Genomic DNA, 16,788 nt, shown 5'->3' on the forward strand with positions numbered 1-16,788 from the left:
AAGAAGCCTCCTGTGTTTTTCTCTTTATACACAAGGCAGACTATTCCCTTTACACACACAGACCACTTCTGTTTTCGTCTCCTAGTACACATCTTTATTGCTGCAAGGCGTTGTTTTGTTTTGTTTTGTTTAAAATTCTACCCTATCATCTCTGAAACTCCATCCACTCACATTTCTTCTTCAATAATAAATGATAAAAGGAAATGGAATAAATTCTCCTTAATGAGGAAATTTTCACCTAGCACAGAGGAACTGAGGAAATCTATTAACTGACTCAAGGAATGCTTGCAGCATTGCAATTACGGAAGGGAGCCAGAATGTTCAGTACAGCCTTCTCTTCCACTTGACTGATTTTCATCTTATCTACTGGTGCCTGTGTAACACCAGACCATGCTGCTGGAAAGCACCCGCTCTAACATGCAACTGAGCACCCCACTGAAGGGAGTCACCAAGTTATTATTAATAAGGAAGGAGGCGCTGCAGAAAACACGAAGCTGTCCAGAGCTCAGCACATATGTCCCAGGTGTATAACTAAGTACTTTGTATGGCATGCTAATAAATAAATATGCACACACACAAACAGAGTATACATATACTGTACACATATACACACAGTATACATATACACACACACACTGTATGTGTGTATATGTATACATATGTGTATACACAGTATACATATACACACACTATGTATGTATGTACAGTGTGTGTGTGTATTTATATGTATATGTATATGTGTGTATGTGTGTGTGTGTGTGTGTGTGTGTGTATACTGTATATAGCTATGTCCTACAAGGAAACTGCAAACTGGAATTCTGTGGGGAAAATTATCACTATCAGAATTTTATCCAGAAAACAGGAAACCACACCAGTTAAACAACCATGGAAGAAACCTTAACCTAATCAAGGAAGCATCAAGGAGGAAGCCACACCCCCGCCAAGACTGGCAGGGCAAGCTACTATACAGAAACAACCAGCAAACTCCACTCTCCCTTGCACTTGCACTGATGATGTTAGCCAGCCTGGTCATGAAATGTCTGAAGGAAAACAACCAGGCTCAGAGAGCACCCAGAACAATTCAACCCGGAGCTACACATGTTGTCTACTAGCTCTGAGGCAATCAGGCCCAAGAATTTACCGGGAAGTGAAACTGGTGGACAGCTGCAGCCTTGGTTGGTCCTTTACTTTGTATCATGACAACTGATGGATAAAATAGGCAAAATACTTGGTGGCACAAGAACACTGAAGGTTTCCACACCAAGGGCTGGCCCTGAAAATCAGTGAAGTAATCTAGCCTCATATACAGTATCTCAGAAATGGAGCTTTCCTCCTTCCTTGGGCTGCAAAAGTATGGGACAGCAGAAAAAGAAAATCAGCTAATGTGGAGTTATTTCCAGGAAATGAAATCTCTGGGCATATATTTTTACCTACCTACCTACCTACCATTGGCTTTTCACCCAAACTCTGGGATAGGTTAATGGTGTGCCCATTTGATGCATACTGTTTGTTTTGGCTGTGATATGCAATGTCAAAGCAATGTCCTTTTTTGCTTTAGTTTGCTTTGTTGGGCATTGTACTTTAATTGTACACCACCCAGGTCAGTTTTGAATGGGGGCAACATTATACATTGAAATTGTAAATAAATATACTAGGAACTGAATGTATATTCTTGGAAACATGATCCCACTAACAATATTTTCTTTCTCTCACCCTCTCTGTGTATCTGCTTATGAATTTATCTCAGAAAGTTAGAAAGAGAAAGAGAAATTGTACTACTACAGCAGCTGATCTGTGATTCTCAGTGTTTTCTTTCAAGTTTGAATTTTTTAACCTGAATAACTGATAGACAAATGTAAAAAAGACATTCTCTTGCCTTTCTTCTTCCTGCCAAATTTACTCCTCAGAGGTTCATGTGGGTTTACTCAATCAGTTCTGACGTTTCACACGCTCTAGAATAAGCAATTAGAGTAATGAAATTGGGGCAAATATTGTTTGTCTCCTTGCCTCAAGGAGACAAGGTATAACTACTTTCCTCAAGAGGAACCTTATTTAAAAGACAGCTTGTCAGGTTATGTCAGGGCCCATTACAGTAATGGGAGATATAAAATAACAACAATTCTCACTCTGTCTTTTTCAGCATTGATTACTATAATTGGGTAGATTTGGGTCACAAAAATATTCATTTTTTACTATTTTTTAGTATTTTTAAAAAAATTATTATTATTATTAATTTTAAACACATTTTACAGAAAGGAATGAAAAAATTACAATAGAAAAAATAGAAAAGAAATACATGAAAAACTATAAAAACAAAACAAAGCAAGCAAACGAAGCAAAATAGAAAAGGGGATACTCTTGTTATATATCATATATCAATCAAATGTCAAATCTCCCCTTCTACATCTAAGGGGAAAAAATTAAGAATTGTCTAATGTTACAGCTGGGTGACCTTGGGCCAGTCCCTCTCTCAGCCCAACTCACCTCACAGGGTTGCTGTTGTGGGGAAAATAGGAGGAGGAAGGAGTGTTAGGTATGTTCCCCGCCTTGAGTTATTTATAAAAATAATACAGGTGGAATAGAAAATAATAAAATTTTAAAAATCATAAAATCTACGCCACAGAAAAACATATTGCGTCATTTTTTGACTAGTAGATAAAACTGGCTTTTCAAAAACAGGTAAGTCACACATCCCTTGAATACAATATTTATTATCAGGAATATTACTACTTTTCCAATTACTCAAAATAATTCTCTTAGGAATACCCCTAGCCTGATACAACCATGACTCCGCAAAAATAGTCAGATTCCAAAGTTTTGGGATGTAGTTTAACATGGTACTGACATCACAAAAAGATACTCTTTTTTAAAAAAAAAATCTGAAATCATCACCAAACATCACAAATCAGATGGGATCAAAAAGTAGCATAAAGCATCAAGGATTTCAAAGAGGAAGTAGTTCCTCAACTTCATTCTGCAGTGAATGGGTATCAGCCCAATCCCTCCCCCCCTCTTTGAATGCACAGAATACATTTTGTAGGCAAGTGATCTGTACATCTGTCTGTACAACTGTGTGTACGTGGTAGGACAAAGGAAGACACAAGGCTGCTTTTCACCCATACCTGTATAACTGGTTCTTTCAGATAGCATGCTAAACTTCTGCAACTAGCTCCTGTTGCAAAGACTATATTCTTCCTGGCAAACATGGCAAATCTTTTTTGTATGTATTTCAGCCACATGCAGCTGAACACAATTGTGTGCATGAGCCTGGGAGTTTTACAAGTTTGAGACATCATCCCCAAATAATTACTTTACCATATCATTTGGATGTTATTGAATTATTTGTCCTGATTATCTCCCAAAGTTTGTTGTAGTACAAAAGAAAGAGGAACTGATAAATACACATTGATTGATTATGTGCCATCAAGTCGATGTCAACTCTTAGTGACTACATAGATAGATTTTCTCCATGAGATAAATAGACATACTCCTACTTTTATTCCTACTCCCTGTTATTTTCCAAATATGTATAAAAGCAGAGCAATCAAAACAGCTATGCCTTCTCTGTGTTCTTCCAAAACTAAAATTATTTCCATCCGAGGGGACATCTTTCCAGAGACAAGAACATCAGCATGGACCTTCTAATGAATCATATGTTATTCTCTTATTTGCAGATATAGAATTGATTTTTTTTCAAAGCAATGTGACCCCCAACAGGAAAAGCAATTATTTATTGATGATCCTTTGATCTTTCTTTCATTCTACTGTTTTCATCTTGCAAAGTCTGAATCTGAGGTTTTCATTCCAGTTTTTGTACCTTTGCAAACTACATACTAAAGTCTTTTTTCTAGAAAGAAAGAATCTATTTTCAATATATACAGTTGTATATAGAAATGAAGGTTTCTTTTTAAAAATCCTTCTATTTCCCAAAGTGCTTCAGTAGTCTATTGAACCAGAATTACTTGGTTCTGTTTGTTCCATGTAACTGAAAATAGCAGAGCTTGGGGGAAAATGCTTAAATTGAACCCTCAACATGATTCAATGCAAGGTTCATCACGGTAGGTACCATTGCTGAATGAAGTAATTAACCTATGCACTAATCCTTAAATTTCTTTACATGATGAATTCTGAAGTTGGTTTCTTGGGATGAAGAAGAAATGGATAAAAAGTCCCAAGGGTATCCCATCGTTTTAGCTATTTCAGAAGAAGTGACAAAACATACTAAAACTGTTCTTGGACTGCTGAGGACATCTCTCTCTCTCTCTCTCTCTCTCTCTCTCTCTTGCTCTCTCCCCAAATTCTCAAATGAGCTACCACCTGTAGACTTGTCATTTATATTGCACCAAAAGTATAAAAGAGAATATATCACCACAATAAGAGGCAATGTATTTATATATGATAATTTACCTGAGACATACCCATTTGGGAATAATTTCTATAATTTAAACAGCAATAGAATTATGTTCCACAGTACTGGGAAGAACTGTGACCAGGTAAGCCACACACCAGTTCAAGCGCCATTCCATGTGGTTCTTGCTGGTTCACACATCCTTTCAAAGTGTTCACTGTACTCTCACTGGCGATCAGAGTGAACACCCCCCTTCTTGAGCTGGATAGACTCCACTCAGGATGCGGAGGTGGAGGTACCCTGATTAAACAACCAATACCCAGGTGTTTCAAAAGCAGTGGCAAAATTTTGATTTATAGCCTTAGCTTTCAGAAACTGTTTGGTGCCTCTAATGAATTGCTAATTTTATAGGGTTTCTTCCTTTTATGTATGTATTGTTACGTATGCATGTATGTATTTTAAATTTTGTGACTTGGTCTTGGACAGTAAATAAATAATAAAAAAGACATGTTCTCAAGTCCATTCTTTGAGGTGACAGGCCTAGCTGAACCCATCAGCATCCAGTCCTCTGTAAAGGCACTGAATTGCCTCACCTCCCTCAACCAAGCATTTTGTCATCACATGGCAGGGCAAGCAGGGATTTGGGTGATGAAAGAATAAAGAATTAGATGGTATCGTAGCACCTCTCTTTTACAGAAGTTTTAAACATAAAGCATAAGGGTCAAAAGCCACTGCATTCTTTTTAAATTTTTTATTTCATACATCAGTACAAGGGCCTTGCAAAACCTTCCAGTAAAATTCTATTTAGAAGGAAACGATCTGGCATAATAATCACTTCATATACAGTATCTCACCGCTTTTATATCCTACTCGTGTGAAGCAGGTACTTACTTACTTACTTTATTTATGTTAATGAGCCTGGGAATAGTGGCTTAATAAATACAGTTGTCACAGAGGCTGAAGCCTATCTAATACAAGGTAAAAGGCATTATAGGTCTGTTTTAGCAAAGATAATCTACTAATGCAAATATTAATTTCAGTACCTTCAGACAAAGTAGCTTAAACATTCCATGACTGAATTTCAGATTTCATATATACATACATACATACATACATACACACACACACACATACAAACACACACACATACAGTATACACACACACACAGTATACACACACACACACACACTATATGTATGTATGTATGTAACAGAATTGGCTACTGTTTCTTCTTTAACTGATTAAGTATAAGCAAAAATTACAATACAAATAAACTAACAATGAGAGAAAACAACATCCCTATTCCGTATCTCTGTCAGTTCCAGAATAAAATATTAATCTTATTAATCTAAATCATAGATAAATTACTTTTCAGTGAAGTTAGGAAAAGGAAGAAGGCAAAATGAAAAGAATGGATTCACCGTGTCAATCCCTTACTCCTTACTTGCACAGCAATGCATGTACAAAATCTCTGGAAAGCGATATTTTAAAAGGCTGGTCACACTTGTTTACCTGCAGATAGATTTTATGTCAGCTCAACCATCTCCCTGGACACAGAGCAAACATAGATCTAAAATGCATTTGCCAGATCAGCTATTTTTGCATCTTTGAAATCAAGGCCCCTTTCTCAGAAGAAGGAGAGTCCACTACAAAACAATTCCTTTACAGGTTTGCTTAAAGTAGCCAGAAGGTGGAAAGAGGGAGTAGGAGAGAGAAAGGATTTGAATCTATTGATTAAACCACTGACTTAAGTCTGACATTAAAGTGATATTAATGTTGGTGTCCAAGAGTATTTTGGATAATATCCCCATCTTTAGCAGTGAATTTCTATCCACCAGTAGCTTTCTTTCTCCCTCTCTAGCTACATCAAAAGAACTTAAAAATATAATGTTTTATAGTGAGCTTTCTTCTTCTGACAGACCATGGTTTCGGAGGTGCAATGCAGACATCAGCTCTCAATTTCCCTAATTGTGTATGTATTTTTCCATTTCTTTCGGGGGAAAAAAATCAGTCCCTGCTTTATAATATTCTTGTTCTGTACTTTATTATAATTACAAGATACATAAAAGCAAAGCACTGGTAAACCCTTCCTCTTTTTTCATTATCTCTATAGCAGATAGTGCTCCAATTGTTGCAATTTATTTTATAGCATGAGACACGGCTATCGTTTCCATAATTGTGAGAAAGTTCAATGATTCTGAGCTGGAAAAAAAAACAGAATATCTCTCTCTCCTACAGTCTCTCTTTTTAAAAAATTTCTAGCCTTTTTTAATCTCCTGCAGATATGCTTTTTAGTATTTCATTACTTCCAATCTCTGAAAAAAAGATTGCATAACTTATTCAAAAAATAAAGAACAGAAGGGCCATCTTTGGCATGTCCTCATGGAAAGGACAATTTCCTTTCTTATAAAGTGAGTGGCTATAAGGGTCTAAGAGTTCAGGTTTACAAACGGCTGTGGAAATGTCAGCTACAAGGAACTTATATAGAAGTTGTACAAAACATTTTAACAAGAATTACAAGAATTCAAAGCTTCCCTTCTGTAAACCAGTGAGAACAGCTAAACCCCTGCTACCTGATCATCAGTCTGATTTACAGGACAATTTAAAAGAAGCAGCAGAAGAAGAGGAGATGAATTAATAGCCCAATCCCTAGTAGCAATGAATAAAACAAGAACATCCTTTCCCCCTTTCCCTATCCTTTTTATTATCTGAATTAGATAAATTAGGAACCTTCAACTGGCAAGTTCTGTGTAAAATCTGCTCTTTGGTTGGTAAAAGGAGGAATAATGCCTTTTCCTCCAAACGGTAAACCCTTTGAACACCATTGGCATTGACAAAATCACCATCAGTCAATTGCAAAAGGCAGCTTTACTTGGAACAGCTTACATCCTGTGACAATAACTTTAACATTATAAACAACAACATCTGCCTACAGGTAGTCCTCACTTAACGACCACAATTGAGACCAGAATTTTGGTTGCTAAGAGAAGCTGTCATTAAGCAAATCTGACCTGATTTTATGACCTTTTTTGTGGTGGTTGTTAAGCAAATCACTGCAGGCATTAAGAGAACCACATGGTCATTAAGCAAATCATGCAATTTCTCATTGATTTTGCTGCCAGAAGCCGGCCGGGAAGGTTGAAAATAGCGATCATGTGACCACAGGACACTGTGATGTTCATAGTCCTCCTTTGTGGGAGATAGGGAGTGACAGAAATTTGAAATATAAATAAATAAATAAATGGAAACAGGTTGCCAAGCACCCAAATTGTGATCAAGTGACCATGGGGATGCTATGATGGTCATAAGTGTGACGCCCAGTCGTAAATCAGATTTTATTTTATTTTATTTTATTTTCTATCCCGCCTTTATTATTTTTATAAATAACTCAAGGCAGCGAACATACCTCATACTGCTTCCTCCTCCTCTTTTCCCCACAACAACAACCCTGTGAGGTGAGTTGGGCTGAGGGAGAGTGACTAGCCCAAGGTCACCCAGCCGGCTTTCAGGCCTAAAGCGGGGCTAGCGCTCTCAGTCTCCTGGTTCTAGCCCACTGCCTTAACCACTGGATCAAACTGGCTCTTTTTCCAGTTTTTTTTAGTTTTTCCAACACTGTTGTAAGTTCAAACTGTCATTAAACGAATGGTTGTTAAGTGAGGACTACCTGTATCCCAGGTCCTTGGGAAGGACTCGATAGGTGGACAAAAATGCCAAATCCAGTCTAAATATCTGGTTGACTGTGTGACCAACCATAATAATAAAAGTTCTTATCAGTGACAATGGAAAACATAATCAAATGTTTTGGAAAGCCAAACAGAAACTCTTAAAGCCAGGTTTACAAGGAAGAATTCTCAGAAATCATGTCTGTAAAGCAGAACTAAGGAATAGAGACGATAGGCAACACCAATCCCTAGCTACATTGCTAACACTAGGAAAGAAGAGTTCAGACTTTCTCAACACTGGAAAGCTCTTTGGAATAAGGGAAGTATGTTGAATACAGAATTTGGGTGGAATGTGATATTGGAAGAGATTCAGGCAGAATATTGGAGGAGTTATATGTTCCAGGTTTCTAGACTTTTCTATAATGCAAGCAAATAATAATGGTATCAGACAGACCATGTTGCAGCTAACAGAGATGCAGATCAAGCAGCAAGGAAGTTGCCACTGTGTCTCTAGTCACATTCAACACTGCAGAGAGATCTAAAGGGAAGATTGTGTTACAGTTTTGCAGGGAGGGTAGAACAAAATGGAATTGGGAGGGTGAGGTTGGAATGGTGAATGGAAACAGCAGGACAAAGGGGTAGCATAAAAATGCCATATCCAATTCCATAATTTCATTAACTCTATTTGGCAATAATTAAAAAGTGCTACCGAAGGCTACAAGTGAGTCTCTCCTAAGTTAAAATCACAATATATTTTCTTTTCATGTCAGTAAATGTTCTAATGCAGAGACCTAAGATAAGCCCCATTAATATATTTCTCTTTTCACACTATTATCTCCTCATGATTTCCTTAAAAGCCATGGTGGATGGTGAGTAAATGTCTCTAGGAACACTCTGGCTTAGAATCAAGTGAATGGGTTACTGTCAGATTCTCCTCCGAGGGGTTTTGCAAAGCAGCAACAGAAGGAAGGAAAGAAATGAATCTTGAATGCAGTCTACACTATAGTCAAAAGCAGAAGAATATCCCTATACTTCGCCCGCCCGCCCTCCCTCCCTCCCTCCCTCTCTCTCTCTTTCTTTCTTTCCTTCTAGACTCTGATCACCAGGCATGCCCTATTAATTTCAGTCATCAATGCTATTTCCTCCTCTTCTCTCCAGTGCAACTGCACCACATAGCCAGGAATAGGAATGGATGAGAAATTCACTGCATGAAGGTTTTTATACAAATCATTTTTGTACTTTCTGATACAAGGAAGATTACAAAACAGAGGTGCATGTTGAAATATACACCTTCCAGAATTTTGCAATATAATTTGCAGCCAACAGTATGGACCAAAATATTATGGGAAAATGTCCAGATTTGGAAAAAATGCATACAAAAAAAAAAGCATGCAGAAGAGTTGGTGAATATTTATGTGTGCTTTTTCTGCTAGCCCCAAAACAGGGCATGTGGTTAACAAACTGAGAATTTTTGTAAAAATGTAAAAGTATTTAAACACTTTAGAGAAGCATTAACGTCTAATGAAATGGTACTACAGAATGTAAGCAGCAGCAGCAGCTGAGGAGAGGGTCAAAGGGGCTGACCAAAATCACCAAGCTGGTTGTTGTGCATTCCACTAGCTATAGGTTGCTCATCCCTGGTTTGACACATCTGCTTGCATTTTATTCATCATTCCTTCACTTATTTTCTTACATCTGATGCCAGTGTAGAAGGTAACTTTAGTATTAGTCCTCCTTATAATAGATTTTATAGCCTAGCACCATGGAAAAGCATTAATAAAAACAGCTCAATTTGTTTTTGATTCATTTATGGGATCAAGCCTGTGCAGAAGGCTAACTATAATCAATCACTGTGTCCAACAAAAGAAATGGAATTTATGAAAAATATGGGTAATTGAAGGCATTCCTTTTGAGTAAAATCAGAAAGACAGTGTAACAAAACACGGAAGTTAAAGGGGAAATTACCTGAGATGTGTGCTATGGTAAATTATCTATCAAACTATTCTTCCATAGTTGCTTAAGCTTAACTAAAGCTCCAGCTGACTTTCTGAGTAAAATGAAAACTACTCAATTAAAAATTTACAGATTGTCAAAGGAGCAGAACAAAGATTAGATGAAAAGCCTTTTTTTTTTAATAACAATAATTCAAATCTTTCTGCCAAGTTCCTCCCTGACAGTGGAATATATTTATTTAATTATTCGACAGAATGTGAGTTTCTGGTGCCCTCAAGTGGCTGCCAAAATCCATATCCTTCTCTAGGCAGAAAAATGCCCTAACTGTGCAGACAGTAATTCAGTAAAGACACTCTGCCAGCCTCATAAAATACAAGGAAGGAAATGGAAAAGTGAAGGGAAGGTAGACCACAATATAGTGGAAACACTGACTGACAGCCGTGATCTTCAGTTTGACACTCTCTACTGTATTGTATTTTATACACTCATGCTAGAGAACTAAGATACTATTTTCTAGTTAAATACATCTCAATTGTAGCTGCCCCAAAAAAGAAGCAATGGCAAGATTATTAAGGTGTCAGAGTAGTGGCTCATCCAGACAGCTCCCCTGTCCTAGCTTAGGGTGGCCTGCTGGCCATTTATTTGAGTACATCCACAGGATGGGCAGGACGACACAAGCAGGCTCATGCCATCATGTCACAAACCCTGCCCCTTGTGATACGGCACACACATATGAAAGGGGCAGAAGGCAAAATGATCCTGCTTTCGTCATTTTGGTGGAAATAACAAGATCCTGCGGACACCCATGTCCACATCAGAGCCTCTATCAAGAAAGTGGTGTTTTCTGTTTTCATCAAAACAGAAGAGAATTTCCGTGTCACGGGGAGAAGGAGCCTGAGAGTCAATTGTCTGCAGGCCCACTGCAGGACTGCCCCCTCCTGTATGGCTCTTGTTTCCATGGCTATGTCTGGTCCAGCAACCAAAGATGTTTTTCTGGGCTCAGAGGAATATCATGGGAACTGATGGAACACTTTCTGCAAACCTGCTACTCCTACTGGTAGCCTCTGCAAAGCTGCCTGTCTCTCCCCCCACCCCGGCAAAGCTGCAGCTACTGTCAGGAGAGCAGGGAGGAGAGAAAGGGGGAGGGATTCTTCTCCTTCTCTGCCCCCTTTCTCTCCTCCCTGCTCCCTATCCTCTGTCCCCTGCCCAGACCAGATCCTTCACATTCCCTGCTCCTCTTTCATTTGCTGCACCTTCTCTCTGCTCACCGATGGCTCACTGAATCAACATTTACTCGGGAAGCCCAATTTTCTGGCTTCACATGTCACACTGAACCGTTAACTAACCTCATGGTCTGGGTTCATCAGTGACTGGTCTGTAGTTCAGTGCATCATGCGAAGTCAGTTTATGCCATCAGATTTTAAGCCTTCACTGAGCCTTTTGTCTTACATCTTTAGCACATCTGGTTTTGAGGTACGATTCAAAAATTACTGCCTTAATGTTTGGGGATCAAGGTACATGAAAGAGCCCACATCTTCTCACTTGAATTTTAAGTTTTCTTCAGACTCAGGTGCGGCAAGAGTGACCAAAAAGACTTCCTTAGTGAATCATCCAGTTAGAAACTTGCCTGTTATATTGTTTAGCTTAATTTGGTGGCAGAAAAAGTTAAAAAAAAACCCCACAGGATTTCAGAAATATGCCATTTTAATGCCCTGAAGAAGTGTTTGTGCACTTTTTAGGTATCTGATTTTATTCCTTCTGCAAGATAATTTTTTAGCTGCTACTTTTATGGTAATACTGTATATTTGGTTGCATGTTTATATTCTGCCTTTCCTTTAGAAGCATAAGGTGATGCTCCTTTCTATTGTTTTCCTTACAACAGCCTTTGGACACAGGTTTGGCTCAGAGAGAATGATTGACTCAAAGACCCCCAGTAAATTTCCATACTGATGGTGGACTAGAACATGGGTCCAGGACTTTCACCACTACACTACATATGCCTGGTTGGATATTATATTTTGGAATGGTATTCAACAGTTTTTTTAAATCAAGTTTTGTTGCGAGTTACTGTGGTAGCCTTATATAACATATATAGTAAACGAATAAATAGGAGAGCCAGTTGGGTGTAGTGCTCAAAGGCAAAAGGCTAGCAACTGAGAGATCGAGCGTTCTAGTCCTGCCTTAGGCATGAAGCCAGCTGGGGGAATTTGGACCAGTCATTCTTCTCAGCCCTTGGAAGGAGGTGATGGCAAGCCACTTCTAACTGCTGCCAAGAAAACTGCAAGGATTTGTCTAGGCAGTCACCAGGAGTAAAGACGGACTTGAAGGCACCATAAATAAATAAGTAAATAATACAGAGACTGAACAACAACTAAGAGTGTAGACTTGAAATTCTGGAGACCACAATACACTTTGTGAATCTACCTCCATTACTGGATTCATCTCTTTCTTGTCAGTGCCAGAGCTGCCCTCTCACTTATCCTGCCCTTTTGGACTCAATCTGACACACCACCCAAAGGAGGAGTCAAGGGAAGTGGAGGCTGCCACTCCTTCTGGCTCTTGGCACTGTTTACACTGCAAAAGAAGGCAGACAAATATGCAATTCAAGCCAGGACAGGGCGCTGTGGGTCAACAGTGGACCCTGACTGGAGCATATGCCTTGGCAAATGCCTAACCATACTGATCCTCAATAATGCTCCTTTCTAAGAAGATAGACATTGTTGGAAACATAAATGTGGACTAGCAGAAGGATGGAGGCAAGAGTGAAATCCAACCAAGATGGCTTGCCAGGAGAAAGGGAAAGCAGTCCCTGAAAAAAGTGTGTAGATGAGGTAGTGGACTAAGCCAAGTAAGAGGAAAGCAGCAGTTTGACCAGCCCACTCAGCCACAGCCTTACCTTTATGGCTACATTCCCATGAGCACCCTCGATATACAAGTTAAGCATAAAAAAAGGAAAAAAGAAAGGATACGCAGAAACTTTTGCTAGACCAGCACTTTCCTAGAAACAATTATCTGACATTAGAATAATACAGCCTAACATATTCAGCTGTCTTTAGAAGAAAGTTTAATAGACTTACCTATCAAGAGCTTTTAAGTTCTTCTCCATGTTCACAATATTACGCATTTTAAAGATGAACCATTTATCAATGTCTGTAAGCTTATGGATATCATCTACAGGGAACTTTTCATTCAAGGCCTACCAGAAAGAGATGTTGTTTAGTCATGGTTTCATGAATTAAGAACTGGCTTGTTCCTGAACACTGCATTGAATGAAAATATATAGTAGTTATTTCTCTCTTGAATCTATTCTGAAATTTAGCTCTTTCTAGATCTAGCTTCCAGCAACAGTTTATATGGACTGCTTTTTAACTACAATCCATATAATCTGTTAATTAATTTAATTAGTTTAATTTTGCTTTTGCTTTCACTGTTGCTGTAAAAAAAACTTGCTGCTTAATATTCCCTCCAGTGTTCCTTTAAAATGCATACTCTTTACCCTACTTCCAGATGTTAGAAGTTGTGTTCAGAAGTTCATAAAAGCTCATTTCAAAGTCTTAAATCTACAGAGACTGGTCCTTATAATTGTAGTCAGGCATAGCTTTCAGTTAATAATATAAAATTATTATTTCTAAGCTTTAGTTGGAGTCAGGTAAGGAGGTTTGCCTAAGAAGAATCAATGTCCATTCCTCTTAGGTTGTTGCCATAAACAGACTGTATAATGGCTTAAGGGAATCTGAAAAGTAGTCTATTTCAGAGAAAGAAATTAACAGCAGGCTTGTTCTTCCTGCTTCTTAATTATTAAGGATTTGTGTAAAGGCTGCCACCCAGTCTACCTATGGTCTTGATCTGCATAAAAAAATCACATGAGATTTTGCTGGAGCTTTTGATGCTGTGAGATAATTCCAACAAAAATCTTGTTTGGCATGAACAGTTGCTCTATTAAAACAAGAATCCTGCCACATTCAAAATGTTCCAACTGAATATTCCATTCTCTTTGTTTAGGTTTCAGGAAAAAACATGGAAGGTGCTGATCTTGAAAAGGTGTAACGATATGTTAGTTAAAGTAACTATTTGTCTGTTAGCTAGTGGCAAGATGAAAATTCAACTGCTTCTCACAATACCTTGGCCACCGCATACACCCGCGTGCTGGAGGCTTCAGATAGTTCTTTTCTGAGATCCACATTATCAGGCCAGTCTTTATTCATTGGCAAGCATGATGTGAAGCCATCAATGGATGGGTGGCACATTCTTAATGCCTTCTGAAAGCTCTCTTCAAAGGTGCGTCCAATAGCCATAACCTGAAATAAGGAAAGCATTATCATTGTCATACATAGAAAGCACTCTTCTGTTTCAGGATTTCTCTGGGGGGAAAAAATCAAGTTGCCACCATAAAAATAAATTAGGAGAAGAAGCATAAGAGAAGAAGCAGTACTATGGTCATTACAAGTTAAATATATTCTCCTCCCCTCCTATCTTCTGTCCAGTCACAAGAAAAGCCAACGACACACAGTGCTGGATGAAAGCAACTACATTACACATTTTTTTCAATGACAAAATTTCGAAGTCTGAAAAATGTTTCAGTTCTGAAATTTGCAAAAGAAAATTTGGAATGCAACTGGGATTCTAATATCACTTTTTCAGATTCAGGAAAAGATAGGAAAGTTTTCTTAGTTATGTGGCCAATAACCCAGGGGTTATAAATGTGAAATTAATCCACAATAGAACTTCAGTGGCTGCTTCTGTCTTTACCATACCCCAAAGAGGAATTTGCATATGACCCATATTAGAAGAAATTTTAGCTATAAATACGACAAAAAGACACAAATATGGAAGCATAACTGCAGTTATATTTCCATATATTTTGACAATACAGTAAGAAAAAACAATCTATAGCTCTGAAACCAAGAGGGTGAGACCTCCTAGATATATCACACTTTAGAGAAAATCACTTTTTATGAGGGCTTATTTAAAAAGCTCCCAAAAGTGAAAAAATAAAGTATTTGGAAATAAAAGTGTCTGCCAGGTTCTGCACCTGATATAACCAGATGTCAGAATTTTCTATTTCAGAATTGGCAACTTGAACTATGAAGCAAGCTTGATGAACTGGAATTCAATGGACATTGTTTTTACGCTTTTGTTTTAAATAGTATTTTATCCACTGCAAGGTGATTTAAACTCAAAGTAAAAGAAAGATAAATAATGACCAGGCCTGTGCTGACTGGTGAAGATCCACCTCAATTAGGCATCTTGCCTCTGGGAAGCAATTGGTTCTGCCTCAGCACAGCAATGTGTGGAGATGAGATCCATCTGCCTGGATCACCTGCTTCAGCTGGACTGGGCATTCACAGTAGCCCCTATTACTGATCAGATGAAAGCAAAGCAAAGCAATTGTGCTGTGGCGATTAGAAACACAACACTGCTTCACTTTACATCAAAGGGCTGGTTCAGAGGAGGCAAAGCACCCATTTGTACATCATAAATAAGTTTTGCAAGCCCCTTTTTAAAAGGAAAATGTACAGACATTATATTATTAGTCTAAATAAGAAAGAGGATAAATAATAAAATAATATTATTAGGCTAAATAAATAAATTAGGCTAAACAACTTTCATAAAGGAGTTGTGTATATTTTACTTTTTTCTATGGAGATAGAAAGGAGAGCTGATTTAAAAAAAGATGCTCTAAAGTAAGTCTTGTTAAAATAATACAGCCAAAGAATATATTTTAAAAATATTAAGAAAAATGTCTGACAACAAGCAAATATGTTATTAATGATTATACTTTGCAAAACTGTTGGATAATTAGCTAATTAACTGCATGATTTACCCATTATGTCACATTCCATTCCTCTTGAAACCTACAGATGAATGTGTCAATATTACTCTAGAGAGTCCTAAATTAAAATGTTAATGCCATCTCTTTTCCACCATCTTTAAAATAATGTCCACAGTTATTCTATTAGAAGAAAAAAATGGAAATGGAAATACAAATGTTGAATTTTGATTTCCTGTTTAGTCATTAATATTCAAAGCATTCCTTCTGCATAGTAATCTTGAGACAGTAATCAATTATATAAAAGAAAATATGAAACAAATCTCATACCTTACATGGGGTTACTAAAATCGTCATACCTTGCCAACAAATAGAAAGTTGTTATCTCAAACACTTCTAAATTATGAAGGAAGTTGACTAGAGATTTTTGTGACTATCATAACTTGAGAAACAGCAGCCAAGCTACGGCTCCAATAACATGTTGAGGTTTGGTCAGTTTTTTGTTTGCACAATTTAGTAATTCTAAAATAAATACATTAGTGTCTATGGAGTCTGGGGGCAATGGATGAAACATGTGTCATAAAGTTGCATTGTGCTGTGATTCACAACACACTTTTCATCATTTTGATGTCATCATAGTTAGGAATGGATGCCTATGGATGGAAGTGGGTGTAGAAGGAATAGCAGGGGCAGCCAAGAACATAACTCTGCTTGTTGAGAGTAACTATGTTCAACATAAAAACTTAGTCTTAAGCTGGAAATGGGCACAACCCTATCCTAAGTAAGTGTCCATGACAATCTAAACACATAGGCTACTGTAATATCATTTTTCCAAAATTATCCTTCCCATTTTTGACTTGCAAAATTCAGGAAAGAGATTCACTGAATATTCTCTGGAAGGATGGTATACTTCTCCAACAGTTTTTGGAAGTCCAAAAAAATAAATGTATTAGAAAATTCTCTTGTCATATTTTTTTAGCTATAGAAATATTGACTGAATGATACTGTTCTCATAGAAAAATAAAGGCAATAATAGGCAATTTAAGAAAGAACA

The 16,788-nt window shown here is 37.7% G+C and overlaps 1 protein-coding gene across 1 annotated transcript in view; it reads right to left on the reverse strand.

The window, feature by feature from the left end:
- The window catches only part of CPS1 (carbamoyl-phosphate synthase 1), a 136,623-nt gene that overhangs the window by 53,674 nt on the left and 66,161 nt on the right, over positions 1–16,788 (reverse strand). The window contains exons 20-21 of the mRNA XM_063317918.1: positions 14,086–14,262; positions 13,042–13,160 (exon numbers count right to left, since the gene is read on the reverse strand). Coding sequence (XP_063173988.1) covers positions 13,042–13,160; positions 14,086–14,262 — 296 coding nt within the window. The remainder of the gene's footprint in view (positions 1–13,041; positions 13,161–14,085; positions 14,263–16,788) is intronic.

Source organism: Candoia aspera, chromosome 1 (genome assembly GCF_035149785.1).
Source record: "Candoia aspera isolate rCanAsp1 chromosome 1, rCanAsp1.hap2, whole genome shotgun sequence".
NCBI lineage: Eukaryota > Metazoa > Chordata > Lepidosauria > Squamata > Boidae > Candoia > Candoia aspera.